Source organism: Python bivittatus, unplaced genomic scaffold, assembly GCF_059951505.1.
Source record: "Python bivittatus isolate LINGU-HERP-01145 unplaced genomic scaffold, Pbiv_v1 ctg000200_np1212, whole genome shotgun sequence".
NCBI classification, from domain to species: Eukaryota; Metazoa; Chordata; class Lepidosauria; order Squamata; family Pythonidae; genus Python; species Python bivittatus.
In genome coordinates this window covers 22385993-22408126 of record NW_028277040.1, presented here as the reverse complement: position 1 = coordinate 22408126, position 22134 = coordinate 22385993, and the positions used below count along the sequence as shown (strand labels likewise).

The following is a 22134-nucleotide window of genomic DNA, read 5'->3' as shown; positions in this document are numbered from 1 at the left end:
ACTTTTTTCCCCTCCTTGCTTTTTCTCCCTTCCCCCTCCTTTTTTTTTTTTTTTTTTCTCTTCTTCCATTTTTACTCTCTGTACTTTCTTGTTAAAGTAATTTTCCTTTGTGGCTCTCATTCTTTTTTTCCCCCATTGAAGGCTATGAATGTAGAAAATTATCACAATTACTCATATAATTGAGCCTCTTTGTAGCAAGTGCAACTCCAGTAGCCTTTCTCCATCATGAAAATGGTTTCATTATAGGGTTTTTCATATTCTCTGACACCATCTACCCAAAGGAACAGGCGTGCAGATGAGATGTACTAGGAATAGGGTAGATCAGGAAGGTCACAGTGGGAATAATTAGCTCTGCTATGGAAAGAGCATCTAGGCCTTTTACGGCTACATAAATGTACTGTCCATGGCTTTTAGGCACAAAAAAACTTACTAACAAATGGAGCTCCCGCCTACTACTTTGAAAAAAAGATTTGTATCAACACTACAATTTTCCATCATTAAGACTAATAACACAGAGCCTCGTATACATCAAGGGGAATAAAAAGAAAAATCTCACATTCAAGTGGCAACTGGGTGCTGACCTTTGTTCCCCTTTTTTGTGTACGACTTAACTCTTTACAAAAAAGAGCCACACGCCACACCAACAGGCAGGTGAACTCCAGCCAGTGCTGGCGAAGTGCTGCGTTCAACTTGAAAAATCTGAGGAGGCTCCTTGTAGGATAATGCGTTTCATTAGATTCACTCCATTAATTCTGGCTATATTAAAAGTGAGACAGAAGAAGATCGCAACTAAAAGGAGCTTTAATCTCTCCTTCCTTCCTTCCTTCCTTCCTTCCTTCCTTCCTTCCTTCCTTCCTTCCTTCCTTCCTTCCTTCCTTCCTTCCTTCCTTCCTTCCTCTCCCCCCCCCTTTTTACTTTACAATGTTGATGCAGAGGTCAGTATTTTCTCAGCATGAAAATATGTATGCAAAGCTCTGTTGAAAAGCAAATTAAACCAGATTGATCCATAGTCACAATTGCAGACAGAATAACAAATCATCTGGCTGTCTGCTCCCTCCTTTGATATTTCCTTTTGAATTTATATATGCTAGTTTTCCTTAAATCTTCATTCAGCTGAAGATTTTTCTGGCCTAAGCTGTCTTACATCTATAGGCTTTGCTGTTTTATACTCACATAAAAAAGTGTGTAGGGTTTTGCCTTCCGGATGTTTGTGGTGATATCTGTTAAGATATCTAAATGTATATCTTCTTTCTGCCATGTGTTCAGAATGTTTGTAGATTTTTTTAAAGATTCCATAGAATGTCCAATATATTCATATATAGAATAGAGGTGAATATAGTGTGAAGTCCAGAATATTCTGTACTTTTGTGATTTGATCTTAAAGATCAAATAAAGAATCATGGCATAGTTTGAGCTAGGTTCGATCAAACAAATAAAAATATTTATGATATTTATATTGCAAATTAGCCAATTCTTAGGCGAAAAATCGATCTGCTTTTGTTTAAACCCCTTATGTTGCTCACCAAAATTAAAACAGAAAATAATGGGATCATAACTGCATAGGAATGTTTTTATATATACCATAGTTTTTTTAAAAAAGTGATTATTACAATCACATACCAATTACACTTTTTAAAATAGTGAGTCTGGATCTCTGAAAGTGACTTGTAGAACCAAACAAATGTAAGCATAGTTAAATCAAGCCAGTTTTAACTCGGTTGTTAACATTATTAAGATAAGAGTATCAATAAATGGTTTCTAAATGTTTTAAATTATAAATACGATGTTTTGATATTACCTTAGAACAATACAAAGGCAGGTTTTTAAAAAAAGAAATCTGTTTCTATCAGATTATGCACATTTAAACAATAAGTGGCTCAGGCAAAATAAGTCATTTTAATGTCATCTGTGATAGATTTTCTTTGACAGCTACTGTAAATTACAATTACACTCCTTCTCCCTTGAAAGTAAGCATTGCAATAAATTATCTTTTATTTCAATCCATCATGACTGCCTTTCAGAAATGGAACACCTCAAATAAAAGTTCAGCAGCAATGTAAGAAAAATATAGTAATTTGTGTTAGTTTGAAACCAAAAATGTACCTTTCTTTACAAAGAAAGTCCACAATTGTGGGTTTTCAAAAATATTGTTAATTATACTTCATCATTCATTGTCATTAGAGGGAATCCCTGAAATTGTATATTCCATTAGTCTAGGGCTGTTACAGAAGGAAAATACCTTAAACTCTTCCCAACAGTAAAATGCAGACAATTGGGTAAGCCAGTACAATACCACTGACCAAATTAACCTAACCTAACCTTTTAAAATGTTTAAATGTCTTTAAAAATTGGATTACATCTGCATTGCCACTTGTGCGGTTGAGTTACAGAGCTAAACCAAGGCAGCTACTGAGAATATTTGGTGCTGGGCCTTTTCAAATGCTAAGGTCTAGGTCTTCATGTATTGATCTTCTACTCATACAGTGAGGTCTTCCTGTCCTCCCCTTCTCCCTCTCTGGGTGTTCCCACAACCCTCCGAGGGATCATTTGAGGCTGCATGGGCAACTTCTGTTCCTGATGCCACTAGTAGAAATTGACATTTGATTCCATCATAAAGATGATTAATCATGGCTTGATCTCCCTCCACTCTCCTGGAATGGCCTTCATTTTTTTCCTTTTGATATTAAATCACTTAAAAGGATTGTGTTGTTTTGAATTTGGTAGTTATCTTCTTTAGATTTTTTTTCTCCCAAAGTATTTTGCTGTTCCTTAAAAAAAAAAAAAGCAAATCTGTTGTTCCTCAGAGAAATACATACAAAATATAAAGAAAAGAAATTGTAAACTTCATCTTTCAGACCAGAATGTGGATCAAAAAGGGAGTTTGGCTCCATCCATGGGAAATAGATGTCTATGTATAGAAATACTACTTCAGGTTATATTTGTATGGGTAAATCGAGGCTGCTTTTCCTTGCACCATAGTAACCTAACTATAATTTAGAATCAGTTTGCACATTTGCTTTTGTGGGAAGAGGATGTGGTTCACATGGGAAACCCTGAGCAGCATTAAATAGTCTGATATTTGAATTGGGGATTCATTGATGTAGTCAGTTTCATGAACATAATTACATTTTTCCGATACATTGCAATCACATAAGCTACAGGGACCTCAAAAACTCAAGCACTGTTAACGTGAGCTATTTTTCATTAAAAATATACCCATTTATTTACTTTTATTAAAAATATTTGTAGACCGTCCATTACCCAGGGGATCTTGTGACAGGTTGAAATTTGGCATGTGACAGAAAATGTACTATTTAAGCTAGAACAAAGATTGCAAGATAATTGTACTGCAGATTTGCAATTCCAGTGTGTTTTCATGCGTGCCTCTAATTATTTCTTACCTGCACTGACAGTCTAATGCTAACAAGGCTTTGGCTTGACCTGTTATTTTCGTATGCGGAAGGCTATTTAAATCTTTCACAAAAGCAAATCCACTGTGAACTTGGGATGGTACTGTTGTATGGGGAAGTTCCATAGTACGCATTGTTGAATTGCCCTTTTGTGTTTTTGTCATCAATGTAAAAAATGTCTTCTGTATTCAGATGGCTCAAATCAATATGTTCTGGTTGCCGTGACATTAAAACACCCTGCTGTTTGTGGAGGTCATGTCCTCACCATGGTGCTTCCATCTTGTTGCCAGCCCACTGAAGCCAGTCCATGGCATTTGATTTGAAAGTAGCACTTTCCCTGCTGTTTCAGCAGAAGATCTCTCTAGTATGTATAGAGGAGGAGCCTTTGGAGGTTAGCAGCCAGCTGGAGTCCATTTGGCCTGTAGTAGGATTGTCTCTTCCAGTCTAGTTAAAGGGCTCTGGGCCTCCATGGCCATTTTTGGTGGAGCCTGATATGGGACTGTCAACCTCATCTAAGACCAACAGGTCTGCCAGGAGCTCAATATTCCCATCAGTAAGGAACCATGAGAAAGGCAGATCTTTGACAGCAACTTTTTCCCCAAAGGGCAGGTGAAGTGAGGGAGCAAATGGAAAGGAGTAAACAGAGCATCCTGATTATATTCTGACTAGGACCTAGAAGTAAGTCATGCTGAACACGGGGGGGCTCAATCCTGAGTGTATGTATATACTAAATGAGCCTTACTGTGGGATTTATTGAACTCGGAGGGAGGGGGGGAGAGAGGGAGGGAGGGAGGGACAGACACACATTCTAAAATAGTCTTCCCTTTCCCCTTCTAATAAACACAAATGGGATGTTCCATTGGTTGCATTCCTTGAAATTTGATTGCTCTCTCCAGATATATTGATTTGCAAGTAAGTCCCACATCTTTAGTAGAGGCATTTCCTAAAGCAGGTATGCAAAGGGGCAGCAGCAAGTATGATTTGGAGGGTGTGTGTGCAACTTTCCAAACAGGAAGGCTAGTTTCAGTTGGAGGGAGGGGGTCATGACATCCAACTCTGCCCCACCATATGTTCAGGGGAACGACTGGTTCATTTTCCCATTGGTAGGCATTACTGGGTGGGAGGGGAAAGGATAGGGGTTCCACCAATTGCTGCCCTGAAACTACTCCACGGTGATTGTAGGCTGTGGGGCAGTGCTTTTCAAACTGGCATGCTTTCCTCCTGACTCAAGGACAGGAGAAAAACACATTACCGCAAATGTGAGGAAGAGCTTGTTATCTCTCCTCCCTTCTCAGTACACAGTTAGAAATACACTATAGTTGAGTTCACACATCACACTGTTATGCCACAATATTATCAGGCCATAGTGACTTGGTTCACATGTCATACTAAGTAATAAATTATGTTTTCCAAATCACTGTAGTTGGATTTATGCCACACAGTAAACCCAAAGCATGCAAAACTTTATGGCTTAGCACAGTATGTGGCCCCATCACATAGTCAGAGAGCCTGATTTGTGTTTTCCAAGAGGACACACCACTTCTGCTCTTGTTAATTGACATTTTCAGAGTAGCTGCTTTGTACTTCAACCACAAAAAGTAACAAAAGTAATTGGGAACTTCTTACCATAAAATACTTCAGATGGACCTTGTTTCACTTCAGGTTCAATATCTCTTCCCACAAAGTGAATTAATGGTCTCTCCCTCACTGAGCTTTCATGTCAGTTGTTGGTCATGTGAGTTGTTAGGTTTCATAGAATCATGGGGTAGGAAGGGAGCTAGGGGGTCTTCTAGTCCTACCCCCAATAGTGCAAGATACTATTGAAAACAGAGTCCTCCATTTTCTGTAGCACATACTATACCTTGTCTGCCATTTGAGCTACCAATACTAGCATTTTGAAGCGGGGGGGGAAACCCTCACCCAATCTTTTTCTCTAAAGCTTTTATGACCAGTGTTCTCGCTACCAGGTTATTTTTCTTAGATCTTAAGGGAGTTGGGAAATGCCTCCATAGAGCCCTGTTTCTATACCAGCAAAGAGCCAATGGGCCTGTCCCCGTTTGGGCAACCTGCACTGGGCTGAGGCTCTAAGCAAGGGAATTGGAACTGCACTTAATCTTCAGAGGCTGAAGGGACTCTTCCTACCGAATGCAAGAATCATAGGCAAGATCTGGTATGACAGATCTTATGTGCTCAAAATTCCACAGAAGGTCATCATAAGACCAAGGTTTTCACACAACAGTTACTAAATGTGATAGTATTGCAAACACCTGCTTCATACAACATACTGAGCCATAAAGTTATTTGTTTTATTTTGGATTAGTGTGCTCTGTGATCCTACCCATTGTGGTTTGCAAACCCAACTAATCATGGCTTAGTCCAAAATGTAAATTCAACCTAAATATTACTTTGAGAGTACCTTGAAGGAGGACTGTACAGCCTGAAGTATGTTGAGATTTCGATATTGGTCATTAATGAAAAATAACCTTTCTACAGGCCTTTTTTTATTTTTACATTAGGTTTTGTTGGCATAAAAACCAAAACCTGAGGTGGGAAGGGGCAGCAACAGTGTTGACTAAACTACCAGTGTAGGGTAAGCAAACACAATTGTAAGGAAAACCCAAACCATGTGCAGTATATTAAAATTATTATTATTCCAGTAGAAGAGAATATCTGTAGCTCAGGGTTGAACCATGGAGTCCTTGGTGCTCCCTGAGGTTGGTTGTTTGCTTGCAGACATTTCATTATCCAACTAGGTAACAACATCACTGCGAGTGGGGGTTTGTTCCCTGTTTATATACAGTAGCTTGCCCTGCCCTTCTTAGCTTTTTTATTCTCTCTTTTAAATGGTGTGTAAATGTGGTTTATCTCTATTATCTCTTAAGGAGACAATAAAAAAGGTATTGATCAGCCATCAGTAGACACATAGAGATAAACCTCATTTATACACCATTCAAAAGAGACAATAAAAAAGCTAAGGAGGAAACAAAATGACCAGAACAGATCCTCTCCAGCAGCTTACACCCAGATAAGCAGGGATTAACACCAGACAAACAATCAAGCAGAAAACAATACCCTAATCAAGGAACTACCAAGGAGAAAACCACACCCCCACCAACACTGGCAGGGCAAGCAACTGTATATAAACAGGGAGCAAATGCCACACTCACTTGCACTGATAATGTTACCTAGTCAAGTAATGAAATGTCTGCAAGCAAATAACCAAGCTCAGAGAGCATCAAGGACTCTACAGCATTATTATTGTTGGTTGCATAGTCAGCCAGTTGTTTAGACTGAATTTGGCATTTTTATCCACCTATTGAGTCCTTTCCGAGGACTGGGATAGGCAGATGTTGTTTGATGGTGTTAAAGGTATCATCGCAGGATGTAAGCTGTTCCAAGTAAAGCTGCCTTTTGCAATTGACTGATGGTGATTTTGTCAATGTCGATGGTCTTCAAGTGGTGTTCCAGATGTTTTGAGATTGCACCCAAGGTGCTTATTACTATTGGTACTATCTTTGCTTTCTTTTCCCATAGTCATTCTACTTCTATTTGCAGGTCTTCATATTCTGTGATTTTCTCCAGTTCTGTCTCTTCTATTCTGCTCTCTCCAGGTATTGCAATGTCCACTATCCAGACTTTTTTTTGTCATTATTATTGTTATTGTTATTATTGTTACTATTTAAAGTTGCACGCCACCCAATTCTCAACAATTCTGGATGGCTCACAACAAAGAAATTACAATCAAATCAATAAAACAAAAAATCAATATAAAAGATGGCCTTAGAAATCTGTATCTGTCCAGTGTGGAGTAAGTGCTTAATAAGTGTTGAAAACAAATAAATGCAATGCCGTTCCTGTACAATTTTGTCTATATGCATCACATTTGTCTGCGTTGATAATGTTAAACAGCCTTTATCTTCAGTACTGCTGTCGTGCCAGTAAAACGTAGCAATAGAAAGCCACATATATTGGTCAGCTTGATCCAGTTTGGTTGAAATGTTTGTTACTTTACACATTATTGATCCAGATAAGAAAACAGAAATGATTTGTATAAATCCAAGTATTCTAAATTTACTCATTTGGGATAAACTTGAAAAAACTGTTGGAACTGAATTGGTGCAAACCACAATAATAGAAAAGTTTACTATCGTCTTTCAAGCTAATAAAGATGATGATTCTAGTTCCAGTTGCTGGCATTTGGGGCCATGTAACATTTTTGTAAAATAGTAAGCCAAATAAGAGGAATTTGTCCTCTTCAGTCAGGTGTAATTTGCAGTACAGTAAAACAGCATGAGACTTCACTTAGGCAGATACCCGTCTATTGTTAGAATAGATGCTCAACAAGATGCATCGTGCAGAAGTACGCTACACTGCCGCTCTGATTATTTGTACATTAGCCCCTGCTTGCTGCTGATCCACAAAAAAGAAGAGGAAGCTGACTTGCAATAGAGTGATCCAGCAGACTTTATCTCCCACCCTGATGGTGTTCGGGAAGGCCTTAAAGATCTGGTTGTTCTCCCAGGCCTTGGGGTGGAGCAGATAACTCCTGGTTAGCTGTGCTTGACATAATGCTGCATATGTTTTGGGATCAGTTGTCTGAGTTTTCCATCTTGTTTTTTTCCCTTTATTGTATTTTTCCTGACTGTATTTTTATCTCATTTTCTTGTTATGGTGAGCCACCCAGTAACAAATGGTAGCACCAAAATCAAATCAAGTAAATAAATATTGCTATTTGCGTTCATCTTTCTCCAGCCTGCCCCAATCTGTTAATCTCTGTGTTTTGGACTACAAATCCCATAACTGTCAATGCAGCACTACTATAGCAAGTGGGAGGAACTGCTACCATAAATGGAGGGCCCTTTAACACTGAAGTTGCGGTATTGATTGCCTCAGGGTCTTGTCCCTAGTGCCGTGGAGTAAAAAGACATCTCTGACAAACTTTCCAGCAGAAAATATTGAGAACAAGGCACATTGTCACCCAATATCTACAGAATGACAACCACAAATCAGACTGATGTTAAAGACGTGGAGATCTTTGAAAATGTATGGATATGTTTGTTTGCTGTTCTCATTATCCATCCATAAGCCCGATTTCCTCTCTCACTTGTACACAGGCACATACATCATTTACCTCACCTAACCGTCGATCACCACCACAATGCAGCAGCACATAGTAGATCTCCTCCACTGGCTGTGTAGCCTTTTTTGCACTCCCAGTACCCTCAAGCATTCTTTTTGGGTATTGGGCTGTGTAAAGCATTCAAAGGGATACATCACAAAAAAGTATGTGTGAGCCAAGGCTCCAGGCAGCTGTTTCAAGGGCATTCCCAGGAAGGAAGGAAAGCAGCTGAGTGTGCATGTGGAGATGGGCTGGGGAAGCCCTCAAAACCAGATGAGCTTTCTGGAGGAGGCAGTTGCCCCAGTGCTTGAAGGAGGAGGGATTTACTTTCACTAAATTACTCTGGAAAGTGCCCCCTTGAATCTTTTGCACAGAGAAACATCACAGGAATTCAGCAAAAGGCAGTCCAGAGGATTCGTTTCAATGCAATAAAGCTAGGGAGGCTTCAGTTCCTATAGCCAACAATTACTACACACACATGTCACGTGTCGCATGTTATGAGTGCTTCATTTAATATTATTCCAAATTAAAGAATCACTGTTTTTCTCCAATACATTTACAAGTTCTGTGATCGATTTGACAAATTTTTCATATTTCTACAACTGGCTTTTACATCTCTGCTAAGAGATCAGCTAGAGGCTTTTAGCCAAACAATTATTGGAGTAATTTGAATTTATATTTACATTTTCCTTTGGAATTCAGTGCAGGCCTACTTAAAATTCAGAAACTAAGAACTCTGATTCCTTGACTTCCATGTTTAACTTCTCTACAGCAGTCTTGCCACTTTATTCTCTCTATAATTTGTATGAAGTTTGGGATATTACTTTGCTTCCTTTCTCTTTGGCTCTTCCTTCACCCATCATTTCTTTAGCTTCCTGTTTTTCAGTTTCTGAAACTATCTGGCTATCTAAATCTAGACCCCCTACCACTCCTGTCTCTCTTCTCTTCCCTCTGTCCCACTTTATGGTGTGTCAGTCATGACTTAAATCTTGAAGAATTTCTTTAGAGTTCCCTCTCATCCCATTCCTATGTCTTCTCCTTCCCATCCAAATTCTTGCCCCAGGTTCCCTGTCTTCTACTTTCTTGGATCTTTTCCCACTTTTCAGATGGCCATGCAAAGCTACTCTAAGAGTTTTATTCTAGTCAGACTATAAACCTTTCTTTCCTTCAGTGTAATAGGATTGTACATATGGATAGCTGCGGTCCGAGGAGCTATTGTTAAACACTATTCCATTCATCACAGTCATTTAGCTAATCAACTTTAAAGGCTTCACTGCCAGAAACTCAGTGTAAAGCGGGTGTATCTGTCAGATTATATGGGGGCAGATCTTTAGATAAATTGTTCTTGGTGGAGTGTGGTCACTTTGTGCTGCAAGTCAGTCTTGCACAATAGCACATCCAATGTTAGTTAACTAACTAAATGAGTGTGAGATTCCTGTTGATCTAGATGGACATTAGATTTCAGACAAATATTAAAAACTGCATCCAAATGAATGGCATTGCTTTGATTGTAGTGGTGGTTATATATGAACTACATAAATCATGTGTACTAAAGTTTACATATCTCTTGCTTTATCTGTGAATTAGGAATGTGCAAATCATTCAAGATCTTATTTGAACGAATTTGGTGGCAATTAATTAGAAGGGGTGAGTTAGTCAAAGCTTTGAATGGAGGTTTGCATAACCCTAATAACATCTCTCTCTGGCCTGCTGATTTAATGCAAGGATGGGAAAACTTCAGCTCCCAGAATCTTTTTTGTGCATGTGTGTGTTTTAATTTCAACTCCAAAACTAAATGGAGCCTAGCATAAAGGATAAAGTTAGGATTAAATAATTTGGAAGTCAGAAACTTGTTCTAAGACAGGAGTCTATTCTAAGACTCCTGTCTTAGAATAAGTTTTCTTTTAAAAGCACTGTTAGCGTTGCCACTTAATAGGCATCAACAAACCCAAATAGAAAATTAATCTAATTATTTTGGCACTAGCAAACATGGAGAAAAGTATAGAAGTATAAAAAGGCTGTCACTCCATTGTTCAGGAAGCAGACTCATTCTTTTCTCTTTAGCCTGTTCATTTTCATGCACGAGTGAGGACACTGTTAACTTTCTGGCTTCTTTTCATTCTCATTCTCATTTTTCTTGAGGACTCCAATTAAACCTTTCAAATCCTATCAAGACTGATTTTCTGCCCATCTTTTAACTTCCCTGTTCCTGCTTCTTTGTGTCATTACTTAACTCCCTGTGAGTATTTAGGGGATCCATAAAGACATTTCAGCTATCATGCATTTGAGATCTATATTCTGCTGTGCACCAGAATCACGCAAAATACTGTAATAGCTAAAGATTTTTGTTGGTGTGTTGGTAGGCAAACGGTAGCTAATCTATAGAACCTGTTCAGAAAAATCCATTCAAGGTGTTATCTATGAACATCATGAAAAGTTATTGACCTAGTTCTCCACTTTGCAGTAGTTGGGAGCCTTCTGTATCCTGGCAGCACTTGATTGTGGCCATGCGCTCTTGAGCAGTGGGGCAAAGTGCATGGCCTGATGTGATGAAGCCATGTGTAAAATAAATGGGAGAAAAGAAATCAACTCCTCACCTTTACAGACACACAGGTTGGCTTCTCTGAAACAGAACCAACAAGAATATTCACTTTTTTTTTTTTTTAATATAAGCTCTCTCGGTGCCTTGAAATTGTAGTTTTATTGAGCTGATAAAATGCTGGAAATCTCATGCCAACTGAACCTTCACACAAACAATTCTGTCAACAGACATAATTATACATATAGATGGCACCATTTAAGACTGCTGTTTCTTGTGCATGTAATATCTTTATACAAAGAGTACTGGGCTCATCTCATGAGTGGCAATGGTAACAGCCATCTCTATCATGTTCTTGGTGCAAGGTACAGTATATGCAAATGGCGGCCTTTATTTGGTGAAGGAATTGGAGCAGATAAGGTCCTGAACATTCAACTGTCTTTTCTTTTACATGACTGTTATGCTGCTATGGCATTATTACAGTCTTAAAGGATCTTTGCCTTGAATACCTGTATTCTATAAAACATGTCTTCAGATTTGAGGAATTTGGAATGTGAAAGTATATGTAACAGCAATTTTTGCTACAGTGCCTATAAAAAGGAACTAAAATGAGACCGCTGAGCAATAACAAAAACGTCACTGTAGATGCATTCATATGCAATCCTAGAGAACTGAAAGGGGGTCCCCTCTTTCTTTGTTTAAAAAAAAAAAAACTAGTCCAAAGAGAATTAAACCTAGTTTGCAGCACTAGGAGCCACCATGTGCTGAGTGAGTTGGAAAATGTAAAGACAATGGGAATTGAATTAGCTTGTTTGAGCCATTAACAATTTATTAACCCAGAGGAAGATGCATCCTGTTAGTGATTATGTTGTTGTACTGCAGAGATAGGCAGCAGAGTGCCATCCAGTTGTTTTCAACTATAACTCCCACAGATTCATAATAATTGGCAGGCTTTGCCATAATTACTATTATACTTTCAACATATTATACTGGACAAGATGTTCATCCTAGTTTAAGCAATGTAAAAGATCATTCTAGTATCCCTAGCCTAATTCTTATATAATGTTCATTTATATTTAAAGCCACGGTAGTCTAACCACACAAAGCCATTAACAGATCCTTAGCCTTTGCAAGCATATGCTACTATGGGTCAATGCTGCCTTTTAAAATATAAAAAATCTCTGCTAACTTCATTGGCAAGGTTGGCCACCATACATTGCCAGGCCTCAGGTTCCAGTGTAATCTGGTGGAGATGGCAACATAGTTTTTTATCTGAGTACATGAAACAGGATTTGAAAAGAGAAGTTCATCTGTCATCTCTACTACCTGTAAGCATATGTGTTCTGGTAATGGCCTTTAAAGAAAAACGGCAAGCTTGTTTTTACTGATATCAGGTTTCTGAGTTTCTTCTGAGTGAGAAGCAACAGCTCTGTTACCCAGCTCTTCTGATTCTGCAAATTCTGGAGGGCCATTGCTGGAGATAAAGCCAACTCCACTCAACTGAAGGGACCGTGGCTGTGATTCTGTTTAAGGCCAGGAATGAGCCTGTCAATTTGGGGTTGTCTTGTTGGGTCTTTCTCACTTTTGCAAATAGATTGCTTGCTTCATCAAACTTAAGGACTTTTTAAAAGAAATCTGCACTACAATGTATGTGTTTTAACACCCATTTCTCCAAGCGTGCATTTTTCTTTCGTATAATGTAATGCATTTTTACCTATTTTATTTAATATATGCATTTTGTATAGTCTTTTCCCTAATATGTTTTTAATTGTTGATGAGCTGCATTGAAAAATTCAAAGAACTGCAAATTTTGAATGTTGGCAAAATTTTGGTTCATGTAATGCTTTGAAACTGTGAAATTAGATAGGTTCATATTCAAATACAAACTAAACAAAATTCTCTCCTATCTCTATTTAAGGCAGCGTTATAGAAAGCACCAAACAAGAATTGGGAGCACTAATGCTGCAAAATCTTTCTCTTATAAATGCTTGTATGTCTAAAATAAATGATTTTGTGAGCAGTTTTTGAGCTTTAAAAGTGCTGATCTAATGCTTGGTGGATTTAAAGCAATACTAACTTCATGATCCTCTGTCAGTTCCTGGACAAATGTAATTATCGTTTTTAAAGTTCCAGATTTTTTAGAGCCAGGACAACCCTCTGAAAGACAGAATTATCTTTGCAAAGCTCTTACCATAAGCTAACACTTTCCTGGTCCATGATGGAGATTCCCATTCATGGCATTCCCCATCCCCCCTTTTATTAAAGAGAGAGGAGCAGGGTATTCATCCACTTCATAAATGAGATGAAGTCTCAAGTTTTAGGAAAATATGGGAGTGCCCTTTTCTACCACCAGAGTACTGTCAGGATAATCAGCAGTGTTCTTTTGTGAAAATGTGGTAATAATGATATCATTAACAAAATGTATGTTATTTTTTTTAAATTTGGAAATCTTTTCTTCTGTTAAACATTTCTGTGTTTTCTCTTCTTTAAAGCCACATTGCCCATCAAAATGGTTTTCAAGTCTGCCCTTACATTGGTGGTCATGGGATAGGAACGAACTTACATAGTAATCCTGAAGTTTGGCAACATGGTAAGAGGGGCCCTCCTTAATTTTTCCATGGTCCTTGTCCTTGAATACCTTACGTTATATTTGCATCCAACTGCAAAAGGGTTATGCTCTTGCCAGTACACAAAATTTTTGATAAGTAATCTTGTCACTTCTTAGAAATAGTTGTCACTTCGCTTACTCAGTGGAAGTATTGGGACTTTGGGGGAGAATTCAAATGAACAAATCAGAAACATGATCAAACAGAAGCAATGTCCTGACAAATTCCAGGGTTGTGGGAGGCATTCTTTCCTTCCAGGCTAACTCAAAATGTTGACTATTGGTGCTAAGCCTCTAGGCCTTCTGGTTTCCCAGAAATCAAGGCTTGCTTGACAAATACTGAGCAGGCTTTGGGGTTCCAGCTCGTAATAAACTATAGCTTGTTGAACAAGTCATAGTGATCAGGTTCTTGGCAGACACTAAGCTTATGACAAGATTTGTACTGTAATTAACTACTGTATTGCTTATAACTAAGGTTTGCACACTGCATTAAGCCAAACTAAATCACATGTGGCTTCATGCAGCCTTGTCCAAACTAGTGCTTCCAGGTGTGTTGGAACTGCACATCTGCAGGAGACAGGTTGGAAAAGGATGGCTTTGTACAATACATGGCCCCCAATTGGTATCTACAGCAATTGACTTAAGACCATTAACTTCAGATGTCAATGGAAGAAAGAGCACATATGATAGGATTGGCTCTCCTCTAGGACATGGCTTCTGTGCAAATAGCAGCATGGGGGAGCAGAATCAAAAGTTCTAGTTTCCCTTTGATACTAAATGCTAGACATTTCTTTTGTCTTCTGTCTTCAGATTTTTGCAGATTTGTTTTGCCTATAAAAAATGCATAAAAGACAGCTCCTGGCAATAATCCCTCATCACCCCACACTTTTGGGATTGGAACAGAAGGAGCATTTGGGCCTGACTCTGAAATTATTAACTAAAAACGGGGGGGGGGGTAGGGGGAGAAAATTAGCATATTTTCACATCTACTTGGAAATAAGTTGTGTTATTTATTTTCAAGTAATGATACTGAGGAATCCAGTTGTGAAGATCACATTCTATTCCATATAAACGGGTGCATTGGACTCCACTCCTTGTCTAAAATAAAAACTCATCAACCTAGATCTGCTTCAATTTCTTTTACTCCCCACTCCCCAGAAATAGAGGGTAATTTTAATTTAAAGTCTGAATGCATTTCCTTCCTCTGATAATTTTTCATTCTGACTACATGAATATTTAGGGTACTCTCCCCTCCCCCAAAGTAGTTAATTTAAGCTTTGTTCCAGACTGAAGTGAAGGCCGCCTCAAACTGGCCAGCATTGTCTTAAAATTCAGAATAACCCAGGGTGGGTGACAAGCCTTGCAAGGGGAAAGGTGGGCTTAGCTAGGGAATGGATCCTGTTTGAGGGACACTAATTTCCTAGCAAAAGATCTTCTTTATATTTAACCTAGGTAATTAAAAGGTTTCTGTTTTATTTTGTAGCAAACGAAAATGATTTATTAATGGAGAAGGGAATGGCATTCACAATAGGTTAGTTATGGTTTGTATTGAAACTGGTGTAACATCTTTATCAGAACAAATAAAGTCTTACTACAGAATTTGATTTCCTTCCTCCGGGTTCATTAGGGTTGCTATTGTTTTAATAGAGCAATATCCAAGTGCCTCTATTTGAATTTTTTTAATGACTTGGTAGAGTTATTCTAAACTCATTGGATAGTGTCCCTTGTCTGGATATTCAGGAAGCTGTCTGTGCTTTGTTGGTTTTGATCTTTTAAAAAAAAAATGGTCCAGCTGCTGTAGTTCAGATGGGACCTTGCGATCACCGGCTTCTGGTTTTATTAGCTGAGATAGTTTTCATGGGCTGAGGATTTGCCAGGGCAGAGCTGCTGCTCACACCCACCCTGTGGAGTAGAGTGCTGCGCTGGAAGCTTGCAGAAGAGCCTACTTGGGGAGGCATCAAGCAAGGGGGGGTTGGAGAGCTGACAGTCCCTCAGTCCATCCTAAGGATAGATTTAAATTGTGCCATGACAGCCCTGTGGGGGCGGGGGGGGGGAAGCTGTGCTCACAGTAAGAGGTCAGCTTGAAGACTGATTCCCCCCAAATATCAGATTAACCACCCAACTCTTTGGGAACAATTATGCCCCTTTACTGGAGCCCAGGGGTGGCCCTTCTGTCACTTTGGCTGAGTAGCCAGTCAGCATCCCTCGCCTGGAAGATGGAACCTACTAAGTACCAATCATCAACAGCTTATGGGGGGGGGGAGAGAGGGGAAAAATGTATTCCTCACTCATGGCGTGCCTAAATGGTGCGGCAATTAGGGGGAAATAAGAAAATTGTTGTTTTGCTGATTTAATGAACATTTTAAAGCCTGCCTTAAAAAAAAATCAAATATTTCCATCCTGCCTGCTCTTTGGAAGAAAGTGGCTGGGGGCTTCGGTTGTTATGATCCATGAGGATCTTAATTAAAGCTTGATTAAAATGCCCTTCTTCTGCCTTTTGAAACGGGAGACATCCAAGTTCAAGCTTGATGGTTGCTACTTTCCTCCACAGATCAGTGGCTGTGCTTTTGCGTTTGGGTTTTTTGAGGGATGGCTCAGTAAAATTCAAGATGGTTTACCTGGGCAAACAGGCGCTTTAGGGTTAGGAAGGACAAGCTTGCAAATCACTGTAACAATGCTTATTTAATTCTCTGTTTGTTTGCTGTATCAGAGCCTGTAATAATGGAAGGAATGACTGAATGTTATATCCTGGATGATGACTGGACTCTGATAACGGCAGACCTCAAAAGGTGCTACCTTTCCTGTTGTCATTTTAATTCTCAATTTAATTTATAATTCCCTAATTGGATGTTTTCTTGTTGGATCTCCCTCATACATTTTTCCTTCGGAACAGAGAATTCTTGGGCTACAGGATCACCATGTCCCCAGCTCACTGCTTGCTGCTTCTCTTTCAGATCAGCCGTGTTCGAGCACACCATCGTCATTACAGACAAAGGAGCAGAAATCCTGACCCTCCTGGCTGAGGAGACTTAAGAGCCACCAGCTGGCAACAAGCAGGCAGAAGAACCTTTTCCTGTGGGGCTCCTGGGAGAAGCTGGCACAAGGGGCTGTATCAACCCATTTATTTATTTGCGGGGAGTTGCTTTCTGCAGGATCCTCAAAGGACAGTGATATAACCGGAGAATCTTTGGACAAAGCTTGTAACCTATTCTACCCCACGCTAAAAAAAAATATAATCCCCCCCCCCCGCTTTCCTGAGAAAAATGAGGGTGTGTTTCTTCCCACCCACCCCTTTTTTTTGTTTTGTTTCAAGGCTGTTCCTAGTCCCTGTGGCAGTACCCACATATTTACACAGTCAAAGGGGTTTTCAAAGACAGGGAAATAAAAGCACAGCAAAGGGGCAAACTTGCCAGGCAGCTGCTTCACTTTATTTCTTGTGGCTTTTTTTAGCAACCACTTACATTTTTAGCACCATTCGGCGTTAAGTATACCAGAACCTTCAGACCAAACAACCATCCTTTACCAGAAGGAAAGAGTGGTTCTTACGATATTACTGTTACTCTTCATTATTCTGATGACGACATTATTACTTGAGGATGATTTTGCCCAAACGGGAGCCTCTTTTCCCAGGACTCCAGCCAGACCGAGGCCTGCAGCTTCCCTGCCAGAGTGATTGTTTGAGCTGGACCTCCACGCGCCCCAAATCCCAAGCCGAGCCCTCCGAGGAAAGGTCTTGAGGACCGGCAATTAAGGGCTTCCTAATCGCGCGCCTGAATGCCGAGAAGGAAGCCTGGGACGAAGGGGCTGGCTCTGGCTCGCGCCCGCTCCCCCTTCTGGCTGCGAGAAGCAGCGTGGAGGCGCCTTCTGCGACTCGCCCCCCCTCCGACCCCCGCGGCCCACGCTCAACACCGGGAGGGGACGGGAGTCGCTCGCTACCTTATGCGCCGGGGGGCGTTAAGGGGCCTTCCCCGCGGAGTTGCTGGAGACCTTCTCCCGGCCGGCCCCAAAGGCTTGGTGTATTTGAGGCCGAGCCGGAGGGGTCCCGCGCGCGCCTGAAGCAGGATCGGCTGGTTAAGCTAAAGGCGAGCCGCAGCGACGGAAGAGGCGCGGGAGGTAAGGAAGGTTGTGGGGGGCGAGCGAAACGCCTCTGCAGGCATCTTTGCCGGGAAGGCGGCCTGCCCGGGGTTGGGGGGACGCAGTTTCCGATGCAAACGAACTCCTTGGCTAGTGCAAATAGGTGCGCACCGGGGAGGGAGAGGGGAATCTCCTGTGTGGACTCGGCGTCAGGCGTCTGAAATCCACTTTTCCGGTCAGTGCCCCGGTTGTGCCAATCCCGCCAAAGCACGGCGCTCATCCCCTGACCCACGCAGTCAAAAGTTACGGTACTCACGTAGTTTCACGTCGGGGCTAAGCTGAGTAGCTTTCCCGGTTTTGCCTAAACCAGCTATGAACCCGGCCACTGTAGCTTCTTCAACAGTCACCATCACAGCAAATCATGGAATGACGGACAACCCCATAATTGGCTTCATTTAAAACAACACGCTAAACCAGCTTTTGACAAGATTGTTGACAAGCTTTTTTTCCCCCACTCCAGCGCACTCTAAAAAGTAGTGGGAGGGCCGAGACAAAAATAATAATTGACTTAATTTTGTTTAAGTGTAAAAAAAAAAAAGTTCTGATTGTACTCCGGTAATAAATTATTTTCGAATACTGGTCATTTTGAATTACAATTTGGTAATGTGTACCCAGCTAAGAGAGGTCTCTGAGACAGAAGTCAACATTTGGCGGGGGTGGGAATGAGGCCCTGGGAATATGCAGTTTTGTGGTAAGCCATGGTTGAGTGAACAAATCAGAATTGTCTGGGTTCACACAAGACCCTAAGTCACAAATCCTGGTTTATGAATGGCTGAGATTTCACCACATTGTAAATATCGAGGCCTCCTTGCTTATAAATGAGTAGAGGATCGCTGCTCCAAGATTAAAAGTAGTAGCGGCTCTTTTTGCTCCTTTGAGCCAACCACAAGGACGGTAGATCAGTCTCTCTCAGACTGGAGCTCCTCCAGAGCCACTAGACTACAGTCCCCGTTGTTTTGGTCCAGCGTGGCTGTCCATGACGGAACTTGAGTCTGGAAGGACTCAGAGCATCCCATGTGGAAGATGAACTTTCTTGGCTGGATTCTCACAACAGCTCGACTAGGTCATTAAAGACCTCGCGGCTCATGTGAACTAGTTGCAAAACTGGGTGAGGGCGGGAGCTCATCACGCTCGGCAAACCCAATTCGTTTGTTCAGTTGCATGCGAATTCAGAAAAGGAATTAATTCAGCAACCACGTTAAGAGAGTGCTGCTGGATTCCTCTGCAAGTTTGATTCCCTCACCTCCTGGAGACCTCAGTGGAGCAGGGGGGGGGTTCTCCCACACACAGACACAGACAGCACCCGCGTGCTTTAAGCAACAGACGTTGATTTGGGAGGGTAAGAACGGGAATCGTGAGGTCAGCCTAAGAGTCCAATTGGGCAAAGGTGAAACGGTTAGTCCGAGCCTAAACCCGTTTGCCTCAAAGGACCTGGTGATGAAGACGACCACTAGTCCATTGTATCCAGCAGCTGGCTTTAAATTTCATGGCCCCTCTTGAGTTTATAGTACTGGCTGGCTGTCAGAGAGGCTGGACTTCAGCCTGGATACTTCCCAAGCCACCTTTCTACTAAGCCTAAGGACATGTACCAGGACATCAGCTCTGGCAACTTATAGTCCATGGCACTGCAATCCACAAGCTTTCAGCCATCAATAAATGTGTAAGGCTTTAAGGTGGCACAAGACCCTTTGATTTTTTTCATTTTCTTGGAGATTCCTCTGGGAACTTTTTTCACAGACTGCATCTGGAGTCACACAGAACACCAAGCTATCATACTAGCCCTTGGATATTGTGATTGGAGGGCTTATAAACTATGTTTTATGGCTTCTCTTGTGTATGAAACCAGCCACTGTGGATTTATTTATTCAATAAACGATTGGTAAAATCAAATCAAGGCTTAGCAGGCTATACAAACTTACGTGGCTTTAGATGAGAAAAAAAATGCTTATAAGCCTTGTTTGTGTAAAATAGGACTACATCTGGCATTCCACACTGGGTTGGAGTAAAAGGACAAGGCCACAAATCTTGAAAGATTGCCCAGGACTTTCTTCCAAGCAAGTGCCACTTTTGAAGTGTCCAGTGAGTTGGGTCTGATGTAGACAGCATTGTGCTCCCTACTTATTTCAGTGGAAGAACTAAGGTGTGCTTTGATTACTATATTGGATTTAAAAGCTGCAAGCCTCTCTGTATTTCCAGGAGAGTCAGTGCTATGGAACTCAGGGAGATTTACTACTGAGTAGCTACTGTATGCCTAGGCTTAAGGGTACACCTTCTGCATTGGGCCAGCATCTCTCTCAGTTTAATTGCAGCCTTCCCAGAGGGTTACTCCCCCCTCAGGTTAATTTTATTAGGACTGCAGGATTTTACCAACTGCTGTGGTAACAAGCTGTTTGCCTAGCAATTAGACTGAGGTAGCAGCATTTATGGTACACATTTATAATCCTAATTATTAAGGTGATTGCAGAAAGGTTTATAGTGTGTGTGTGTGTGTGAGAGAGAGAGAGAGAGAGAGAGAGAGACTTTGCTGACATTGGGACAATTAAAAGAATAGCAAAGTTTGGAGAGTTCAGTGCCTGGCTGACACCTCCCTCCCTCCTCTGAATCTGAACACAAAGTTTGATGGATTTCTGGATAAAATCAACTCTTTTCCTTCCCTGTTCTCCCACCCCTCCAGCAACATGAGCAGATTTCTCACAAACACGTCCACGATCAGGGGCTTTGGAGCCCCAACCACACAAAAATAGTTTGACTCAATTACTTAGCAATGCCTGTTTAGTCCGGTCATAAACAGGTGCAGAAAACGAACAAAATTGAAGTCTCGCTCTATCAGAGAAGCACACTTTCTCTTGTTCTCACTCTCTCACACACACACACCCATGCACATCCTGTCCTCTAAACGTGCAATCTCTACACGTGTTTCTCTGAAGTCCTTAGGGATGAACAGACTAGAGTTTCCCAGGAGAGCATTAAATCTCAAAGCAGTTAAGCTTCAGGACATTCAGAATCCATCGGGTTGTGGCTTCTGTCAGCCACGGCATTACTGGGTGGAGGGGAAAGGGGGCAGCCACTGCAGGACCTCGGGCACTACTTCAAGCACTGACACTTCTCATCCGCCAAGTCTAAAAGCCAGAATTGGACAGGCTTTCTTTATTAGAATTGGCCAAAAAGCTGCCTCACCAGACCTAATTAAATGATTGGCCCGCTTGTGGATTTTCCCTCCCTCCCCTATTTTCACAAATTCTAAAACAGCCCTTGACTGAAAGGACCACCCGATAGGTTTCGACCTAAAAGTATGTCTGGCTGAGTTCAACGGGGTTACTTCAATGTAAGGGCCCAACGGATGCTGCCCCGTGAGCCCTGGAAAATTAATTCTATGCAGATCAAAGGGACTTTCCGCAAGAAAATTCCATGATTTAGACCAGTGCATTCATGCGAAGTAAAGGATCAGTGCAGATTTCCAACACATGAGAGAGAAATACAACAGCCCCCAGCCCGCATTTACCCCTTCGGTTCCCTCAACCCGCTTGGCGAAGGCTGGTGCAAGATTAACCCTCCTCTAGAGCATCTTTGGAAACCGGACCAGATGCTTCATCCGAAAACCCTTCTCTCTTGCAGGAAGAAAATCTGCACGTCCGGAGAACTGAAGCTTTTGCGGGGGATACAAGAACCACCCTCCTTTTTTGCTCAGCCCACCACCGGCCAGGCGGTCAGGCTGACTTCATTTCCACCGCAGCTGGAAAAGCCATCCGGATTAGCCTCAATGAGGACTAGGAGGGAGAGTCCGCACTCAGATGTGATCCCATCCAAGAAGTGCCCAGACTTCTTGTGGGTGGGAGGGTACTTGCCCCCTCCCTAAGCTCCAGCCAGTCCCAAACTTTCTCCCCAGTTTTGAAACACTTTGGGAACTTCAAAGCTTGAACCAAGGCTCGATTTCTAGGCAGCTGAAACTCTCGCTTCCCCGTGCTCACTCCGCAACACCCCCGCCCCGTGCCAGACCGGTCTTAGTGGCCACCACACTTACGCGCTCCGGGTCCAGGTGAGGAAGAGCGGCGAGGGCGGGCTGGGTCGCCAGGTGCGTTGCGGTGGGCACCGAGGGCGCCGCTCTTTCCTTCCGCGGTTGGGGGGCGGGAGGGAAGAAGATGCTCCCAGCCGCGGAAAGAGTTCCAAGGAGGTGGGTGGCCCCGCTTCAGCCCGGCTCCCGAGAGCCCCTCGGAATTGGAAGCTATGGGGGGCGGGGGGGGGGCGGCGTTATGGGATGCTCTCTCAGCTATCGCTTCTCTGTCTGCCCTCCGCCGTCCCCTTCTAGCTCTCGGCAAGCGCTGGAGCT

At 41.8% G+C, this 22134-nt stretch overlaps 1 protein-coding gene across 4 annotated transcripts in view; it reads left to right on the top strand.

The window, feature by feature from the left end:
• METAP1D (methionyl aminopeptidase type 1D, mitochondrial) overlaps positions 1-18384 on the top strand; it is a 75218-nt gene extending 56834 nt beyond the window's left edge. Inside the window, exons 7-10 of one of the 4 annotated variants that reach the window (XR_015795224.1) lie at positions 6966-7021; positions 13561-13658; positions 16384-16462; positions 16628-16685. Coding sequence is in view for 2 of the 4 variants with exons in the window: in XM_007437634.4 (XP_007437696.1) it covers positions 13561-13658; positions 15157-15204; positions 16384-16462; positions 16628-16706 (304 nt within the window). In the remaining 2 variants the exon portion in view is untranslated. Of the gene's footprint in view, positions 1-6965; positions 7022-13560; positions 13659-15156; positions 15205-16383; positions 16463-16627 lie in introns of those variants that run through there. The other 3 variants (XR_015795223.1, XM_007437634.4, XM_007437635.4) reach the window with 3 other exon arrangements.
• The last annotated feature ends 3750 nt before the right edge of the window (positions 18385-22134 follow it).